This window comes from Oncorhynchus nerka, linkage group LG2 (genome assembly GCF_034236695.1).
Source record: "Oncorhynchus nerka isolate Pitt River linkage group LG2, Oner_Uvic_2.0, whole genome shotgun sequence".
In the NCBI taxonomy this organism is placed as follows: domain Eukaryota; kingdom Metazoa; phylum Chordata; class Actinopteri; order Salmoniformes; family Salmonidae; genus Oncorhynchus; species Oncorhynchus nerka.
The window spans coordinates 84,577,998-84,599,590 of NC_088397.1; the positions used below are offsets into that span (position 1 = coordinate 84,577,998).

Below are 21,593 nucleotides of genomic sequence, written 5' to 3' on the forward strand. Positions count from 1 at the left end.
AAGCCCATATAAATGTTCAGTCTAATAACTAACCTCACAGTAGGCAGTATGGGCTATCATTTCCAGTTGTGAATTACATGTTTGATGTGACCTGGCTTGCGTTATCTCCAATCTTTTTTCAGATTTCGACTGATGGCATGAACATGATCAATTATGATCCTCTTCAGTTTTACGCCGAAACAGAAGGTGGCAGCAGTTTTAAATATATGTAATTGTGCCAACTGTCAGGAAGATACAGCGATTTGTAAACATGGCTGTTGAGGGGAACAGCGTGGCCCTACCGCAGTTTCTTAAGAAAATAGAACTGATAAAACAGGGTGCAGAAGCTCGTGTATATCGAGGATCATTTTTGGGCAAGCCAACCATTGTAAAAGAAAGGTTTCCGAAATTGTATAGACACCCGTTGTTGGATGAAAAACTCACACATCGCAGAACCGTGCAAGAGGTGCGCTCAATACTTCGCTGTCGAAAAGCTGGTGAGTAACGTTAGCCCAAGATGTAGCTGAGAAAAGCTCAACTCAGTTCTCTTATATCAAGGCGGAGTTGAGTTTTGATAACTGGTCGCGCGAAAATCCTACTTTTATTTAAAAAACGTACCAAATACGTTTTTGGAGACGTAGCGGCCTTGACCAACGCCTCATGTCCACCAGATGTAATGCGTTCCGTCGGAAGTCATTAATTGTCAATGGAGCAGTCCGCAACTCTACGTTATGGGGTACTGCAGTGCGTTCTGTATTTTCAACTCGTGCGTTGCTTTACCCTGCTGTGGTACAAACGGAAGTACACAAAGTACACAGACTCCACCTTGCTAGCTTTTAACCAACGATTTCAAAAAAAATAACTTACCCAAAAAAGACCTAGACGATAGGATGTCGTGTCAAATGGTAGCATATTAATCATAGTGGGCAGAACAAGCAAGGAGTTGGGCAGAGCCATGCACGAGTTTGTGAGATCCTATTGGCGCATTCTAGCATTCAGTTGCATATTTCCGTTATGGAATGTCTGAAGTTCATGTGTGCATTAACGTAATTCAATCTTGCACTCCTAAACGTAATTTTTTGAAAACTTTCGCAAAGGGTAAAGTCTTGGAGATTGTAGTTTTGGAAACATACAACTGTATCGACATCAAATGTTTAATCATTTAGAAAATGTGTCTGCCAAAATCCATCTCGTTCCATCTTCTCCCACTGCCTGCCACTAAGCTTTCTCTCATCACCATATTTTGTAGTGAGTGGAAACGCCAAGTGGATGCTTCACATGTAGTCTATACAGTGCATTTGGAAAGTTTTCAGACACCTTACCTTTTCCACATTTTGTTACATTACAGCCTTATTCTAAAATTGACTTAAAAAAAAAAAATCTCCCTAAAATCTAAACACAATACCCCATAATGACAAAGCGAAAACAGGTTTTCAGAAATATTTGCACATTTATTAAAAATATTTACCTAAGTATTCAGACCCTTTGTTATGAGACTTGAAATTGAGCTCAGAGTGGCCTGGAGGAACTCTCAGATCTGCCATTTCATAATCTGTCAACTTTATTTTCAGGCACTTTCACAGATAAACATTTAGCCTATGCACTAATATTTAGCTAATGAAAGAACTAACTTAACTTCTTACTTCAGTTACACATCACTATTCTCTCCCAGCTGTTTCCGTGCGCAATAGTCTATAGGCCTATGCACGCCTCTCCGCAGTAGGCAATTCCTCACCTCATGACATCCCAGCAAAAGCTATAGGACATTTATTTTTCTACTAGACCTAATAGTTTATTCGGGGAGAGAAGCAGGCTTGCTCTTGCTAATTGCTGAATGTAAAACAGGCCTACCGCATAGGCCAAATGTACTGTTGTATGCAGTCCGCACTGCCATGAATGATTCAACTGAAAATCAGAGGGAGCAATCTTTGGACAAGAGGTAGTGAGTGACTACAGGGGTTCTATGCAATCATTTTTCATCTTGAAATATATGTTATTTACAGAGCTGCTTCTCACTGCACAGGTGTCCAGAACTGGACAGCTGTCAAATCTTTCCAATAAAGGATGTTGATGATTGATAGGCCTATACTGTTCTAGCGCAGATCATACACTATATATACAAAAAATGTGGACACCCCTTTTTAAATGAGTGGATTCGGTACACCTGCATTATCTGCTAACCATGTGTATGTGACAAATCAAATTTGATTTTATTTCACTACCAAGTTCCAACCTGCCTCTGAAAAGGTCAGCGCAAGAACTGTTCACCGGGAGCTTCATGAAATGGGTTTCCATGGCCGAACAGCCACACACAAGCCTAAGATCACCATGTGCAATGCCAAGCGTTGGATGGAGTGGTGTAAAGCTCCCCGCCATTTGACTCTGGAGCAGTGGAAACACATTCTCTGGAGTTGTGAATCGTGTTTGACCATCTGACAGTCCGACGGACGAATCCGGGTTTGGTGGATGCCAGGAGAACGCTACCTGCTTGAATGCATATTGCCAACTGTAAAGTTTGATGGAGAAGGAATAATGGTCTGGGGCTGTTTTTCATGGGTCGAGCTAGGCCCCTAAGTTCCAGTGAAGGGGAATCTTAACTCTACAGCATAAAATGACATTCTAGAAGATTCTGTGCTTGCAATAGTTTGGGAAGGCCCTTTCCTGTTTTAGCATGACAATGGCCCTATGCACAATGCGAGGTCCATACAGAAATGGTTTGTTGGTATTCGGTGTGGAAGAACTTGACTGGCCTGCATAGAGCCCTGACCTCTACCCCATTTAACATCTTTGGGATGACTTGGAACACCGACTCTGAGCCAGGCCTAATCGCCCAACACCAATGCCTGACCTCACTAATGCTCTTGTGGCTGAATGGAATTCCCCGCAGCAATGTTCCAACATCTAGTAGAAAGCCTTCCCAGAAGAGTGGAGGCTGTTATTATAGCAGCAAAGGGGGGACCAACTCCATATTAATGCCCATGATTTAGGAAGATGTTCGAGCACGTGCCCACATACTTTGGCCATGTATTGTACATATCAGATAAGATACAAGCCTGTATATCCCTGATCTGTATTAGTGTCTAATTATACCCCCCCCCCCTTCTTTCTCATCCCCACCAATATATCTCTCTATCACTCTCTCTCTCTGTTCAGGCATATCTGCACCAGTCGTCTACTTTGTAGACTACACCTCCCACTGCATCTTCCTTGAAGACATCGTCGGCTCCATCACCGTACGAGACCACATCGCCTCCACCCCGCTCTCCTCTGCCCAGAAACTCCCAGAGGAACGCCTGGACCAGCTCGCTAAGAAGATGGGTCAGATACTGGCCAAAATGCACGATGAGGACGTTGTCCATGGAGACTTGACCACTTCCAACATGCTGTTGAAGGCGGGCACTGAGAGCGGAGAGACGGAGCTGGTCCTCATTGACTTTGGCCTGAGCTACATATCAGCGCTGCCCGAGGACAAGGGAGTGGATATGTACGTGCTGGAGAAAGCTTTCCTCAGCACCCACCCCAACACTGAGGCTCTGTTCGAGAAGCTGCTGAAGGCCTACGCAGCCTCATCCAAGAAGTCCCACGCTGTCATCAAAAAGCTTGATGAAGTTCGGTTGAGAGGGCGAAAGAGGTCGATGGTCGGTTGAGAGGGCGAAAGAGGCCGATGGTCGGTTGAGGGGGAGAAAGAGGCCGATGGTCGGTTGAGGGGGAGAAAGAGGCCGATGGTCGGTTGAGGGGAGAAAGAGGCCGATGGTCGGTTGAGGGGGAGAAAGAGGCCGATGGTCGGTTGAGGGGGAGAAAGAGGCCGATGGTCGGTTGAGGGGGAGAAAGAGGCCGATGGTCGGTTGAGGGGGAGAAAGAGGCCGATGGTCGGTTGAGGGGGAGAAAGAGGCCGATGGTCGGTTGAGGGGGAGAAAGAGGCCGTGGGTCGGTTGAGAGGGAGAAAGAGGCCGTGGGTCGGTTGAGAGGGAGAAAGAGGCCGTGGGTCGGTTGAGAGGGAGAAAGAGGCCGTGGGTCGGTTGAGAGGGAGAAAGAGGCCGTGGGTCGGTTGAGAATAGAAAGGTCGACGGTAGGTTAAAGGGAACCTACGAGATAATCTGTGCATTTATAATGACATGCCCTGTTTGGCACTGATTTGTTAAGTTCTATTTGATATTTGTATGGAAGCATAGAGACTGTCAGTGCCACAATTTTATGATACTAGAAATATTTGTTTTTGAAATAAAAGACTGCTCGCTTTTATTGGTTTGTGTTCTTTCAGTTTAGTTTAGTATGCTGAGAATCTAGAATGTGGTTCCTCAGTCAGCCCCACACAGTATGCAGGCAATGATTTCTCAATACTATTTCTATTGCGCCAATCACAATATTCACTGTTACGTAACGATGTCCATATTTGGTAACTTATGAGCTTTCCTGTGACTCAATTGGAGCATTGGAACGCACTTGACTGAGATCTGTGTCAAAGTTTACTTTCAGAATTGCTCTCCAGTCTCAATGCACTTGTCACAGTAAAAAACCCAAAGTGATTACCAATGAATAGTAGCTGGGATATTAAAAATGTCACTACGATTCTGCTCATTATTTTGCATTGTAAAGGTAAGAGGAAAAACTGACCAGTGTTTTGATTGTCTTTGTATTCTAACTACAGGTTTCTTCGGAGTAGTGGGACAAAGGTCAAAGTCAGTCCTAGTAGAGAGCAATAGTATTTGTCTTGGCTACGAAACAAGTTCTTAAACATTTTTTCACGTCTAATCTTTAACGTTGCATTACTACATTTATGGGAAGATATCTTACAGTAGCTGTTTCTGCTATGCATGTTTTTTTATGTAACAGAGAATAGCCTGTTTCATATCCGGCCGTGATTGGGAGTCCATAGGGTGGCGCACAATTGGCCCAGCGTCGTCCGGGGTAGGCCGTCATTGTAAATAAGAATTTGTTCTTAACTGACTTGCCTAGTTAAATAAATACATAAAATAAAAAATGTCAGATTTAATTATGGGGCAGTGGTCGAACCCCCAAGCTGCCTATGGGGAAATCTGCAAGAAGTGATCTGGTTGTTGGCTCTCATATTCCTGTATACTACCTACCCCTTGAGCAAGTCACTTTACCCCTAAGTGCTCCCAGGGGCGCTGCTCCCAATGTGTCCGGTTGGGTACGGTGACAGCAAAAAAAAAAAAAGTAAGCTTATCAGTGAAAATTGACCAAAAACATATTGTATCCTACGTATTGATTGTAAGTCAGGGTGATATCATAAAATACCTGCCAGCTACATGCCGCAGTCTCATGTGAACATTTTTCTTATTCAAATACTGCAGCAAGGCACTCAACCCCAAACTCTCATGACTGGCATAAAAAGATATTACCCAAACTGGTTTGTGTTTTGGACTGTAGGTGCAAAGGCCCAGTCTACAAAGAAGATCGCCATCTTAGCTGGCACTGATGTTACCTTAAACTGCTCTTTTAAGAAGCCTGAACATGTACCGCTGAAGAAAATCACGGTTGAGTGGGGGATGATGGTGGATAAAGAGACCATAAAGCACCTAGTGTATACGTTCCAGAACGAGAGTGCCAAGGTGCATCGTGAAGGGTCTCGAGTCGACCAAACGGGGTTCCTTCAGGGCAATGCATCCCTTCGTTTGTTCAACATGACCGTGGCTGATGAGGGACTCTACCGCTGTAGAGTGATCATCACTCCCAACACATACAAAGTTTCCTCACAGCTGGAAGTATCAGGTGCTGTCTGATGTTCTTTTAGCCCCTTTTGTACATTTTATCACCAGAACATTTTAGCCCAGCAGAAAATGAAGCAATGATAGGCAGTGGAGGCTGTTGAAAAGAGACCGGCTCATAGTAATGAGTGGAATGGAATGTGTTTGTTACTGTTCCAGTCATTACAATGAGCCGGTCCTCCAATTTTATTGACACCATCCTCCACTGATGCTATAATCGTATTTGTTATTGCTGTGAAAGTAAGTGAAATGGTTGAGAATAGGCCTCCAGTAGTATCCTAATGGATGTATCTTATTATTTACATAATGACATGGCTTTACCTTACACACACATGCCTAGTTCACAACTTCACACTCTGTGTGTACAATGTATTTAATTGTGTGTGAACTAGGCCACAGTGAGGGAAATTAATTCACACTCTTTACTCCACTTTTCCCTACAGCCAGACCCTCAGTGTCCCTCCCAGAGACCGCCATGGTGATGGAGGGGGAGGAACGGACATTGATGTGTGACATCACAGGATTCTACCCAGAGAATCTGGCTGTGACCTGGCTGATCCAAAATGGCTCCCGGGTGGCCCGTGGGAGCATGGCTCGCGGGGCCATCTCACGTGATGTGTGCACTGGAATGGCTGTGCCCAATCCAGACGGCACCTACAGTGTCAGCAGTCACATCACTGTCCAGGCTTCAGCCGTAGGGAGCGGAGGAGCCATGTACATCTGTCACATTGAACATAGGTCCTACCCTGATGGAAAATACAGCAAAAGCATCTTGTTGACTGTGCAAGGTGGGAAGCCAACACACCACTCTATCGGCTTTATATTGGGATTCAGAACAAATTATACTGGATTTTCTCCATGGGGAAATGTAGTTTGCGGCTCTGAGCATAAATGAAAATATTTCATTAAGCATACATAAACATAAAAACAAATACAGATAAATACAATGAGAATTTTAAAAAAAATGCAATTGGGTGTTTTAATAAGGATTCAACTGAACACTACTATACACATAGTGTATTTCAATGGACTGAAAGTCAATTTCAGTGTATTTCTAGTGTATTTTATCAACATGTACTTCTAACTCCTCTCTCATCAGATCCAGGGTTTCATGCTGTAACGCTGATGGTAGTTACTAGTCTTGTTAGTGTTCTTCTGGTCTTCTCTGTCATCGGTGGTGCAATGGTCTTCTACAGGTATTTTTACACAGGTACGTTTACATCCAAGAAGTGATTATTAAATTCAGGTGTGTTCTGTTGTGCTGGAACAAAAACCTGCACACCTTGTAGAATGGTGACTACTGATGTAGCATAGTGACTACCGACGTAGCATGTTGAATACCGAAGTCGCATGGTGACTACTGACAGCATGGTGAATACTAATGTAGCATGGTGACTACCGTTGTAACATGGGGACTACTGACAGCATGGTGACTACTGATGTAGGATGGTGAATACTGATGTTGCATGGTGAATAATAATGTAGCATGGTGAATACTGATGTAGCATGGTGAATACTGATGTTGCATGGTGAATAATGATGCAGCATGGTGAATACTGATGTAGCATGGTGAATACTGATGTTGCATGGTGAATAATGATGCAGCATGGTGAATACTGATGTTGCATGGTGAATACTGATGTAGCATGGTGAATACTGATGTTGCATGGTGAATAATGATGCAGCATGGTGAATACTGATGTAGGATGGTGAATACTGATGTTGCATGGTGAATAATAATGTAGCATGGTGAATACTGATGTAGCATGGTGAATACTGATGTTGCATGGTGAATAATGATGCAGCATGGTGAATACTGATGTAGGATGGTGAATACTGATGTTGCATGGTGAATAATAATGTAGCATGGTGAATACTGATGTTGCATGGTGAATAATGATGCAGCATGGTGAATAATAATGTAGCATGGTGAATACTGATGTAGGATGGTGAATACTGATGTTGCATGGTGAATAATAATGTTGCATGGTGAATACTGATGTAGGATGGTGAATACTGATGTTGCATGGTGAATAATAATGTAGCATGGTGAATACTGATGTAGCATGGTGAATACTGATGTAGCATGGTGAATACTGATGTAGGATGGTGAATACTGATGTAGGATGGTGACTACTGATGTAGCATGGTGACTACTGACAGCATGTGACTACGGACGTAGCATGGTGACTACCGAAGTCGCATGGTGACTACTGACAGCATGGTGAATACTGATGTAGCATGGTGATGACTGACAGCATGGTGAATACTGATGTAGCATGGTAACTACTGACAGCATGGTGAATAATGATGTAGCATGGTGAATAATGATGTAGCATGGTGAATACTGATGTAGCATGGTGATGACTGACAGCATGGTGAATACTGATGTAGCATGGTAACTACTGACAGCATGGTGAATAATGATGTAGCATGGTGAATAATGATGTAGCATGGTGAATACTGATGTAGCATGGTGATGACTGACAGCATGGTGAATACTGATGTAGCATGGTAACTACTGACAGCATGGTGAATAATGATGTAGCATGGTGAATACTGATGTAGCATGGTGACTCCTGACAGCATGGTGACTACCGACGCATCACAGTGACTACCGACGTAGCATGATCATTGTCATAATATTTGTGTATTTTTCCTCAGTTCCTCCCAGCATCTCTGACATCATCAAACCCACCATCGTTTATGCCATGAAGCCGACCAACTTAAAATGCACCATTAAAAGAGTACGACTGAGAGAGCTCAAAGTGAAATGGTACAAGATAACAGCCAACAGGGACTGTAACGCAGCTTCCAATAGCCAATCAAAGGCACTGTTGAGCCACAAGGACCTGAGTGACCAGGCTAACATCCACTCTGAGAGCACACATCACGTGTCCACCCTGTCCGTCTGTCTGTCAGTTAGGGAGGACCAGGCTAAGTACCTGTGTGTTGTGCTGTACAGAGGCAAGAAGATCACCAGAGAGACCACTGTGAGTGTAAAAGGTAATGTAATAATGTCATGGAATAACTATAATAATGTAATAACGTAATGTAACCAGTACGTCATGCTGAACTGTTCTGTGTTCAAAGTCGGGTAGTAGTACAAGCTTGAAGTGGGTCTTGAGAGCAATACAAATGAGTGGACATATTAACATTATATATAATATTTTATATACACTGTCATTCATAAAACACAACCAAAAAAGTCCATCCAACTGAATCTGTACCAATATCTAGAAATGTGCCACTTTTGACTTAACACACTGTTCCCTTCATTTTCCCCAGTGACTCCATCGTTCTTTCACATCTCCAGCATGCCTCAGATCCCAGAGGTGAAGAGGTTGCTGGTGCTCTGCTGTCGGGTCGAGAAGTTCTACCCGGACGACCTCCATCTCGAGTGGTCGAGAAATGACGGGGAGCAGGTGAGGACAGCCACTAACTATGGACCGTTCTCTGACCACGAGCGGATGTACAGCATGTGGAGTAAGATCGAACTGACAATAGCTCAGGAAGACGAGAAGGCGGTCTACACATGCCGCTTGTATCACTCCAGTTTCGCCGGGCCAGGATACAAAGACGTTCTCTACCATATTAACACACAAGGTAACTAATCAAAGACATGCTGTTCTTTTTAGCACAGGGGTCACAAACTCTTTTTTTCAAAATCGATGTGGCCTCTAACTCTATTTTAGTTACGTTTCTACATTTATCTCACAAATGTATTCAGACAATCAAAGCTAGGCTATATGGTGGTAATTATCATAATGTGTAGATGAAATATGAGTTGGAGGGCAAGTTTACATCCTGGAAATGGAATTCTATTTGTTGGTTTTCCTAATTTTGCTCAGAAGGCATCAACAGACAGAATATAGCTGATGGAGCTGTTATTCAAGATAGTCTTCTTCTGATAACTTTTTTGAGCAAACGTGTGTCATCAGTTATGTTCATTTGGGCTTATCATAGCAAAACTATTTTTGCAACTGAAAATGATAATTTCTTTTCAGACAAGTCCAAGTACTCCCTCCCTGTTTCAGGCAATTTATTCCATTTGATGCCTACTGTAATGAATAGGACCCATGTGTCTTCTTCACCAGGTACTCCTCCAAGCGTGATGTTCATCAAGTGTGAGCCACTACTCCCTCTGCTGGATGAGGAGTGCACGCTCAACCTCTGTGTCAAAGACTTCTGTCCTGAACAAGTGTCTGTCACATGGTTTAAGGACGGCCAGACGGTCCCCAACAGCCAGTTCTTCAACTCCCCACCCAGCCTCAACATCAATGGCCTCTACTCTATGTGGAGCTTCCTCAAACTGAGCCACACCTCGGAGGACTACGGCTCAGAGTTCAGGTGCCGGGTGGTCCACAGTGCCCAGAAGGAACCGGAGGAGAGGGTGTTCACACATCAGATCTCATAGTCACCTAGTCAAGGGAAGTCAGACCTTTGATCAAATACTGTGTTTGCACTTTTGGGACTTTTCTATTGGTTCCATTACAACAGGAAAGCTCAATAAAGGACGGCTCAAGTATTTGAAATGATTTCAAGTAGTATTTGAACCCAGGTCTGGGATGTATATAAGGATATTACCGCTAAAGTATATAGTATACCTAAGGTTATTTTTGTAAATTAATTTGATGCATTTATACTTGTTTTGTTAATTCTGTTCACTTTATCTTCTGATAGACTGTAAATATTGAACTGAAAAAGGTGCTTGCTCTGAACTGTCGTAGCATACTAGATATGCTCATGTGGGGCCTAAACTAGGAAAAGTGTCAGTACTACACCTTTTATATTGAGGTAAGTTAATCTAACAAACACAGGTTCGTAACCCTATATACTTACATCCTGCATACGGTATGAAAATGGCAGATTGATCACTATAAACACTTCAATTGGGGCGGCAGGTAGCTTAGTGGTTAGAGCATTGGGTCAGTAACCGAAAGGGTGTTAATCGAATCACCGAGCTGACAAGGTTAAAAAAAATCTGTCGTTCTGCCCCTGAACAAGGCAGTTAAACCCACTGTTCCTAGGCCGTCATTGTAAATAAGAATTTGTTCTTAACTGACTTTCCTAGTTAAATAAAGGTTCAATATTATTATTATGATTTTAATAATAATACAAATATTAATAAATATTTGTAATAATATATTTTTTAATAGTAACATACATTAAGTCAGAGCTCTGGGTCTTCAGTTTATGTATTATGGACAGACAAATTAAATCATCAATCAGTACCTAGATGGGTTTTAAAAGAAAAAAGAAAACAAGAACTAATCAAAACAAACTGCCAAAGCAGCAGCTACTCTTCCTGGGGTCCAGCAAAATTAATGCAAGTTTATACCATTTTAAAAACTTTACAATACATTCATAATTTTCACAACACACTGTGTGCCTTCAGGCCCCTTCACCACATATCTACAATACTAAATCCATGTGCATGTATAGTGCGTATGTTATCGTATGTGTTTGTGCCAATGTTTGTGTTGCTTCACAGACCCAGCTGTTCCATAAGGTGTTTTTTAATCTGTTTTTAAAATGTAATTTTACTGCTTTACAGTTACTTGATGTGGAATAGAGTTCCATGTAGTCATGGCTCTAAAAGTCTGTCCTGGACTTGGGGACTGTGAAGAGACCTCTTGTGGCATGTCTTGTGGGGTATGCATGGGTGTCCGAGATGTGTGCCAGTAGTTTAAACAGACAGCTCAGTGAAGTGGTTATTTCCTTAATTTACTTAAACAGTTTTTTCACTTTCTGTGTGTAACATTAATACCCACAGACATGACTGCTCAAGGCTAGGGTTGCAAAACGACCAGTAATTTATGTAATTAAAACAGGTCATTTATACTTGAATGACTTTTAAAAAATATATTAATTTAAAATTTGTCTTAATCGGGCCTCCCGGATGGCACAGTGGTCTAGGGCAGTGCTAGCTGTGCCACCAGAGACTCTGGGTTTGAGCCCAGGCTCTGTCGCAGCCGGCCGTGACTGGGAGGTCCATGGGGCGACGCACAATTGGCCTAGCGTCGGTCCGGGTTAGGGAGAGGCTGGTAGGGATATCCTTGTCTCATCGTGCACTAGCGACTCCTGTGGCGGGCCGGGCGCAGTGGTGCGGCTGGCTTCCGGGTTGGATGCGCGCTGTGTTAAGAAGCAGTGCGGCTTGGTTGGGTTGTGTTTCGGAGGACACATGACTCTCGACCTTGGCTCTCCCGAGCCCATACGGGAGTTGTAGCGACAAGACAGTAACTACTAACAATTGGATACCACGAAAAAGGGGGTTCAAAATACATTTAAAAAATGGTCTTAATCTTTACATCTTGTCCATGGGTTTGTAGTGGATAGACTATATGGTTCAAGAGAAAATACCCTACCTAATGAAAAAAAGCTAATCAACCATGACATTTTCAATGAACTCTGCAGTGTTTTTTTTCATAACTGCCACCAAAACAAAGTCATAGTAAAATAAATAACATCCTGAAACCCTGATCATGTTTTACAGCGTTGTAATTATATTTTTTATTTATTTTATATTTAAAACATCTTATATTTTACATGGACCTAAAATTCTTGAAAGTTTAGACATTTCTGGTTGTACAGTTGCCAGAAAATGAGTCTTTCCAATTGATTCTAACACACTGAATTCTGTCAGATAAATATGAATCCATACATGTTAAGGCATTGGGAGAGAAATTAAACTTTGAATGTTTTGAAAGTAGAACACTGATTTACAGTATAAAATACTTTTTGCAAATCTAAAAACACAGGTCCTACCACTCCCCCTTTGTTAAGTTAATATTTTATCTTAAAAATAATATAAAATATGTTATTATATGTTATCCACAGTTGCCCCTATCAGCTGGATTTTGTAGTGGCTTTTTCCCAGCAAGAAAACCAAATAATATCAAAATAATGTCACTCAAACAGAAGGAGGAACTACCAAAAAGTCACTGACCACAACCAAAATGAAACAAGTGGGATTTTAGCAGTGGTGTACCTAAGTAAAAAGTACTACTGGGTTGTTTAATATAAGGAATTTTAAGTTATTTATACTTTTACTTTTGATACTGAAGTATATTTAAAACCAAATATTTTTAGACTTTTACTGAAGTAGTATTTTACTGAGTGACTTTCACTTGAGTCATTTTCTATGAATGTATCTTTACTTTTACTTAAGTATGACCATTGGGTCCTTTTCCACCACTATTTTAGGAGGGGTTCTGAAAGACTCATGGGGGTGTCCACTGAAAGTTGACTAGCAACAACAACTGGAACCTAAAGACACCCACCATGAGCACCCACTAAATTTGCAGAAGAGGCAATCAAAAGAAAAACCTACACCAAACTGAAAGACAGGAAGCAGACCAGAAAGTGGAGCAAAATGAATACGGGGAAGATCAGACAAAGGAATGTTTTTCTAGAAATCCAATAGGGAGATATTTAGCCAAATTTAGCAAAATGAGAACCAATGTTGATCAACCTAATCACAATGGTTATAAACTAAACATAAAAAATATCATTTTCATGCTCAATACATTTTGGATAGATTATATAAATGTTAAGAAAATGTCAGATTACCAGAACTATCCTCTGCATGGACCCCTGTACTATATCTTAGTCAGAATACTTCTTACTGTTTGGGGGAAGCCACTTCATACTGTCAGCTTTCCTGATTGATGCAGATTGTTCCAGACCCCTGTATTTTCCTCTGGATATTGAGCTGGTCTCAGACTCAGTTATGAAACTCATAGAATTCTTTTGACAGCTTCCCAGAGACTGGCTACGAGATCTGTCATCTTCATTCACTGTGGAACAACACAACAAGATGGGGAGTTGGACACCGGAAGTCAGAGTAAGATAATATAAATTAAGTTACCAGCTTATAGCTTACTGTTAGGAGGAAGCCACTGATAGTTCTCTGCTCTCTTTCCTGGTTTTGTCAGCATCATCAGTCGTCCATTTCCTCCAGTGGATCCTGAGCGTATCTCGGATTCAGCTATGGAGCTCAGGGAGCCATATGCAGAGGTTCTCTGAGACTGGCTGTCAGATCTGTCATCTCCACTCACTGTGGTATAAAACAAGAACATTAATTAGAACCAGTGTTGATCAACCTAATCACAATGGTTATAAAGTAAACAAAATGGCAATGTTCATGCTGGAAAAATTGTGTTATTTGAATTTTAGATAGATTCTACATGTTTTTATCAAATGTCAGATTCGCAGAAATATACTCTGCATAGACCCCTGTACATCTTAGTCAGAATTATTCTTACTGTTTGGAGGAAGCCACGTCATACTGTCAGCTTTCCTGATTGGTGCAGATAGTTTGATCTGATCAGGAAACACATCTCCACTGTTTCCTGCCACCATCTCTTCTATCATCTCCAGCAGCTCTGTGACCTGAGTGCTATTACCCTCGTTGACATTGTTAAGAACATGATAACTGTTTTTACATTTCTCAACAAGCCACTGGAGGGCCTTCCCCTCACTTTCAATGTGCTGTTCAATGGCTGTGTTTCCCAGACAGTCCCCATAGGTGAACAGCACTATAGTGTGACTCCAGACTTTCTCACTGAGAAGCTCCAGGTGTTCCTCTATTGCTTTTCTTTCTCAGTGAATTAAACATCCCTCCGTATGACCAGGAGGAGAGTGTGGGGTCCTGGGACACACTGACCCACACTGTGCATAATCTCCTGTTTAACCATTCTAGGAGTGAACTCTATGTGGAGATTTCCCCACCAGCCTAGAGTGTCTACCACAGGGAGCTGCCTCCCTGCTACTTTTGAGCACCGAGCAGTTACCCTCAGGCACTCCTTTCTGCCCAGGATGGTGTTACCTGCTGAACTCTTCCCAGATAATCTAGCCCCGAGCAGCTACCCTCAGGCACTCCTTTCTGCCCAGGATGGTGTTACCTGCTGAACTCTTCCCATATAATCTAGCCCCGAGCAGCTACCCTCAGGCACTCCTTTCTGCCCAGGATGGTGTTACCTGCTGAACTCTTCCCAGATAATCTAGCCCCGAGCAGCTACCCTCAGGCACTCCTTTCTGCCCAGGATGGTGTTACCTGCTGAACTCTTCCCAGATAATCTAGCCCCGAGCAGCTACCCTCAGGCACTCCTTTCTGCCCAGGATGGTGTTACCTGCTGAACTCTTCCCAGATAATCTAGCCCCGAGCAGCTACCCACAGGCACTCCTTTCTGCCCAGGATGGTGTTACCTGCTGAACTCTTCCCAGATAATCTAGCCCCGAGCAGCTACCCACAGGCACTGATTTCTGCCCAGGATGGTGTTACCTGCTGAACTCTTCCCAGATAATCTAGCCCCGAGCAGCTACCCACAGGCACTGATTTCTGCCCAGGATGGTGTTACCTGCTGAACTCTTCCCAGATAATCTAGCCCCGAGCAGCTACCCACAGGCACTCCTTTCTGCCCAGGATGGTGTTACCTGCTGAACTCTTCCCAGATAATCTAGCCCCGAGCAGCACAATCCTCAGCACTGAGAGATGGACGGAGTCACCTGGCAGAGAGATAGAACAGACTTTTTAGGTGATGACATACATGACTATAGGAATGAAATGGCCATTGTTCGGAATAAACTGTTTGCTAAATTGATATTCCATTGACTGTTGCCATGTACATGAGACATACAGTATGTTGTAAGACATATGCCTTAGCTCTGTGTCAGAAGTTATAGTATATTGTGACACAGAGCAAAATAGGTACGTTTTTCAGCTAAATAACTATAAAATGTGCAAAAATTGACAAGCATCATTGACGTCAGATAAACATCCACATTAGTCTCACAATGATCTCTCTCTGTTGCTGCACCGTCAGTCTCCGTTTCACTCCCTCATCCTCTGCTTTCCTTCTGTCTTCAATCTTTTCTAGTATCCCTCTCTTTAGCTTATAAAGGCCTCTGTTTACTGTCACCATCTTCTCTGTCTTCTCCAGCAGCGCTGTGACATCTCCCCTGTTCTTAGTGTTAAGGACATGATACCTGTTATCACATTTCTCAACAAGCCCCTGAAGGGCCTTCCCTTCTCTCTGAATATGCTGCTCAATGGTCGTTTGTCCCAGTCTATCTGGGAACTAATTTATAGAAATGTGTAATTTCATTCGTAACTCACTTCTTTAAAAATACTGTATGTTTATTTTTTAAAACATTTTCATGCAAAATCCAACGTGAATAATACGTTTCACATGAAGTCCCAGGCATATAAATCACTTTTTGATTTCAACGTATCGGTATGCACAATTTATGATCAAATCAGGCCCCTGATATTTATGATATAATTGCTGTCAGTAGATGTTTTTGTCAACTTACTATTTTCAATGTAGTTGGGTATCGTTATACATTACATTTGCAAATCTGGTAATTTATATTAATAACAGCATTTTGGCAGTCAATATCTATAATATCTCTATTATTCCATGTTCAGTATTTACAATATAAACACCTACAACAAGGCAACAGTAAACATGTCTCCCCTCCACCTTGGTCCATTTACTAAATGTCAAACTAGACTACAGAGCCCCACAGTGGAGGTGTCATAACATCCTAGTGGTCAAACAGGGAAAAGGTTCCAATCATTTTTCCACTTTTTTTATTTTTACATCTATTGTCTGTGATTTACGTTCCATTTCTGCAGTACAGTTGATAACCATTGCTATGAATGCTAAGAAGCCAACCTTACTGAAGCATAAATCACTCGTTAGCCTATCCCTCTGTGCTGGCACAAATCTAATAATCACTGGGATCTTCTCAGGATGTCTCACCCTTGGCTCATACTTCTCTATTTTCTTCACTGCCTCAGCATATGTCACCTTCTGCGCTACTCTGACTCTGGCCACTTCAACCTGCCTCTCTCGCACCAGACACTCCCGATCCCCAGCAACATGGACACCCCTACAAATCAAATGAAATGTTTTTATAAAGCCCTTCTTACATCAGCTGATAACTCAAAGTGCTGTACAGAAACCCAGCCTAAACCCCAAACAGCAAGCAATGCAGGTGTAGAAGCACGGTGGCTCGGAAAAACTCCCTAGAAAAGCCAGAACCTAGGAAGAAACCTAGAGAGGAACCAGGATATGAGGGGTGGCCAGTCCTCTTCTGGCTGTGCCGGGTGGAAATTATAACAGAACATGGCCAAGGTGTTCAAATGTTCACAGATGACCAGCAGGGTCAAATAATAATAATCACAGTGGTTGTCAAGGGTGCAACAGGTCAGCACCTCAGGAGTAAATGTCAGTTGGCTTTTCATAGCCGATCATTCAGAGTATCTCTACCGCTCCTGCTGTCTCTAGAGAGTTGAAAACAGCAGGTCTGGGACAGGTAGCACGTCCGGTGAACAGGTCGGGGTTCCATAGCCACAGGCAGAACAGTTGAAACTGGAGCAGCAGCACACACACAACTTCTTCCCACCGAAACAACACAAGCCACCTGCTCCACCTGTCCCAACTAACATTTACCCCCACCACTGTTGGACGTTTATCATTGTTACAGCTGTTAATATGCATATATGATTCTTATTTATATTATATATATTTTTATTGTTGTTTCCTTAATTCATAACAATATCTAAAAAATCCACAGACTCTCACACACGCACCCCTATTGTATATATTTTCAATCTCTCCTTGTCCCAGTCTATAATCCCAAAATGTGTAAAACTGACCACAATTATCCCTGTTCCCAAGAGCTCCAATGTAACATGAATAAATGACTATCGCCCTGTAGCACTCACATCTGTAATGATGAAGTGCTTTGAAAGGCTGGTCATGAAACCATCAACACCATCTTCCTAGACCCACTCCAATTCGCATACCACCCCAACAGGTCCACAGATGATGCCATCGCAATTACACTGTACACTGCCCTATCCCATCTGGACAAGAGGAATACCTTCGTAAGAATGCTGTTCATTGACTACAGCTCAGCATTCAACACCATAGTACCCTCCAAGCTCATCATCGCAGCCCATCAGCCGCAGCCCGTCTGGTGTTCAACCTTCCCAAGTTCTCTCACGTCACCCCGCTCCTCCGCTCTCTCCACTGGCTTCCAGTTGAAGCTCGCATCCGCTACAAGACCATGGTGCTTGCCTACGGAGCTGTGAGGGGAACGGCACCTCAGTACCTCCAGGCTCTGATCAGGCCCTACACCCAAACAAGGGCACTGCGTTCATCCACCTCTGGCCTGCTCGCCTCCCTACCACTGAGGAAGTACAGTTCCCGCTCAGCCCAGTCAAAACTGTTCGCTGCTCTGGCCCCCCAATGGTGAAACAAACTCCCTCACGACGCCAGGACAGCGGAGTCAATCACCACCTTCCGGAGACACCTGAAACCCCACCTCTTTAAGGAATACCTAGGATAGGATAAAGTAATCCCTCTCACCCCCCTTAAAAGATTTAGATGCACTACTGTTCCACTGGATGTCATAAGGTGAATGCACCAATTTGTAAGTCGCTCTGGATAAGAGCGTCTGCTAAATGACTTAAATGTAAAATGTAAATGTAATCATCAAGCTGGAGGCCCTGCGTCTCAACCCCTGTGCAATTGGCTCCTGGACTTTCTGACGGGCCTCCCCCATGTGGTGAAGGTAGGAAACAACATCTCCACTTCACTGACCCTCAACACTGGGGCCCCACAAGGGTGCGTGCTCAGCCCCCTCCTGTACTCCCTGTTCACCCACGACTGCGTGGCCATGCACGCCTCCAACTCAATCATCAAGTTTGCAGATGACACAACAGTAGTAGGCCTGATTACCAACAACAACGAGACAGCCGATAGGGAGGAGGTTAGGGCACTCGGAGTGTGGTGTCAGGAAAATAACCTCTCACTCAACGTCAACAAAACAAAGGAGATGATCGTGGACTTCAGGAAACAGCAGAGGGAGCACCACCCATCCAAATTGAAGGGACAGCAGTGGAGAAGGTGGAAAGTTTTAAGCATACACATCACAGGCAAACTGAAACGGTCCACCCACACAGACAGTGTGGTGCTTCAACCTCAGGAGGCTAAAGAGATTTGGCTTGTCACCCAAAACCCTGACAAACCTTTACAGATGCACAATTGAGAGAATCCTGTCAGGCTGTATCACAGCCTGGTACAACAACTGCATCCCCCTCAACTGCAAGGCTCTCCAGAGGGTGGTGCCGTCTGCGCAACGCATCACCAGGGGCAAACTACCTGCCCTCCATGACACCGACAGCACCTGATGTTACAGGAAGGCCATAAAGATCATCAAGGACAACAACCACCTGAGCCACTGCCTGTTCACACCGCTACCATCCAGAAGGCGAGGTCAGTACAGGTACATCAAAGCTGGGACAGAGAGACTGAAAAATAGCTTCCATCTCAAGGCCATCAGACTGCTAAACAGCCATCACTAACTGAGAGAGGCTGCTGCCTACATTGAGAACCAATCCCAGGCCACTTTAATAAATGGATCAATTGCCACTTTAAACAATGCCACATTGTATGATATGAGTGATGCCGCTCGGCCATCACTCATCCATATATTTATATGCACAGTCGTGGCCAAAAGTTTTGAGAATGACAAAAATATTAATTTTCACAAAGTCTGCTGCCTCAATTTGTATGATGGCAATTTGCATGTACTCCAGAATGTTATGAAGAGTGATCAGATGAATTGCAATTAATTGCACAGTCCCTCTTTGCCATGCAAATAAACTGAATCCCGAAAAAATCATTTCCATTGCATTTCAGCCCTCCACAAAAGGACCAGCTGACATCAGTGATTCTCTTGTTAACACAGGTGTGAGTGTTGAAGAGGACAAGGCTGGAGATCCCTCTGTTATGCTGATTGAGTTTGAATAACAGACTGGAAGCTTCAAAAGGAGGGCGGTGCATGGAATCATTGTTCTTCCTCTGTCAACCATGGTTACCTGCAAGGAAACACATGCCGTCATCATTGCTTTGAACAAAAGGGGTTTACAGGCAAGAATATTGCTTCCAGTAAGATTGCACCTAAATCAACCATTCATCGGATCATCAAGAACTTCAAGGAGAGGGGGTAAAGTCATTTTCTCTGATGAATCGGATGCTTGGGGCATCCGGAAAAACGCTTGTCCGGAGAAGACAAGGTGAGTGCTACCATCAGTCCTGTGTCATGCCAACAGCAAAGCATCCTGAGACAATTCATGTGTGGGGTTGCTTCTCAGCCAAGGGACTGGGCTCACTCACAATTTTGCCTAAGAACACTGCCATTAATAAAGAATGGTACCAACACATCCTCCGAGAGCAACTTCTCCCAACCATCCAGGAACAGTTTGGTGACGAACAATGCCTTTTCCATTATGATGGAACACCTTGCCATAAGGCAAAAGGGATAACTAAGTGGCTCGGGAAACAAAATATTGATATTTTGGGTCCATGGCCAGGAAACTCCCCAGACCTTAATCCCATTGACAACTTGTGGTCAATCCTCAAAAGGCAGGTGGACCCACACATTTTGACAAACTCCAAGCATTGATTATGCAAGAATGGGCTGCCATCAGTCAGGATGTGGCCCAGAAGTTAATAGACAGCATGCCAGGGCGGATTGCAGAGGTCTTGAAAAAGAAGAGTCAACACTACAAATATTGACTCTTGCATCAACTTCATGTAATTGTCAATAAAAGCCTTTGACACTTATGAAATGCTTGTAATTATACTTCAGTGTTCCATAGTAACATCAGACAAAAATATCTAAAGACACTGAGGCAGCAAACTTTGTTAAAATTAATATTTGTGTCATTCTCAACTTTTGGCCACGACTGTACATATTCTCATTCACCCCTTTAGATTTGTGTGTATTAGGTAGTTGTTGGGGAATTGTTAGATTACTTGTTAGATATTACTGCACAGTCGGAACTAGAAGCACAAGCATTTCGCTACACTTGCGTTAACATCTGCTAACCATGTGTATGGTTACACTCTCTCTCTCTCTAACACACACACTCTAACACACTCACTCTCTCTCTAACACTCACTCACTCTCCATCTCACTCTCTCTCTCCTCTCTCTTATGCATCCCCATCTGCATTGATTGCAATTGGTGGTTCAGGCTCTTGTCAAACAGCATTACATATGTCCGTTGCCTGGACAACTCTCTGACTGTGAGGGACTTGAATGAAGTAAGGTGCGAGCCCAAATGTACTGAGATATGCACATATTATTTCGCCGCATGCAAATCTCCATGCAATTTGGCTGTCCGGGAACATGGTTGGGAAAACGAGGCTCGTGTCTATACATGACTTATAAGAATAGTGTGAGTTCGCCACTTTCAGAGCCCACGATACTCCAGCAGCTAGCATTTCATTCTTGTTTACCACAATCAATGTTTGCTTGGTAGCAGAGAAGGTGGTTGGCACGGCGGCTGACTCCGGGTTGAAGAAGCTAGTGATGAGGGTAGAGGTCGTCGTCACGTGCAACAGCACTGAGGTATTTTTTAAATCTTTCATGTGGGAAGTTAGCTCTGCCTCCCCCATGTTCCAAACGTTGAAATCTTTGCTGCACATCTTGCATCTTGCACGTCCTGTTTTTAATTAAAACATTTTTTAAACTTTAGCCAACTACAACTCATACTTCGACGTGTGTAGCCAAGCATTGTTGAAGGAACATTTACATGGCATAGCTAGCTATCTTCTAGCTTGCTAACTATGGAGGCTAGCTAGTCCAACATACAGTCCAACAAATGTGAGAGAGGGCAAATGCAGGGGGGGTCCCGACATTATACAAAAAATACAAAAACCATCCCACTCCACAGTTCAAATCACATCCCTAAACAGGCTCAGGTGCCTGTGAAGATGGAGCATTCATCAACAGGATTCCTTGTAATGCCTCTACTGTAAAATCCCTGAGTCCCAAAAATGGTGCCTATTTTTCCAGATTT

At 43.2% G+C, this 21,593-nt stretch overlaps 1 protein-coding gene and 1 gene segment (V, D, J or C); both read left to right on the top strand.

Moving 5' to 3' along the window:
- Nucleotides 1–217: 217 nt before the first annotated feature.
- On the top strand, nt 218–4,221 carry LOC115146325 (EKC/KEOPS complex subunit TP53RK). The gene is made up of 2 exons (XM_029688342.2): nt 218–476; nt 3,133–4,221. Exons 1-2 carry the CDS (start codon nt 251–253, stop codon nt 3,624–3,626), a joined length of 720 nt encoding a protein of 239 aa, XP_029544202.1. The 5' UTR covers nt 218–250; the 3' UTR covers nt 3,627–4,221.
- Nucleotides 4,222–4,309: 88 nt separating this feature from the next.
- LOC115143895 (Ig mu chain C region-like) lies at nt 4,310–12,191 on the top strand. The segment is given in 7 exon segments: nt 4,310–4,575; nt 5,371–5,712; nt 6,152–6,496; nt 6,808–6,918; nt 8,373–8,714; nt 8,997–9,314; nt 9,806–12,191. Coding segments are annotated over 7 exon segments (1,842 nt in total).
- The last annotated feature ends 9,402 nt before the right edge of the window (nt 12,192–21,593 follow it).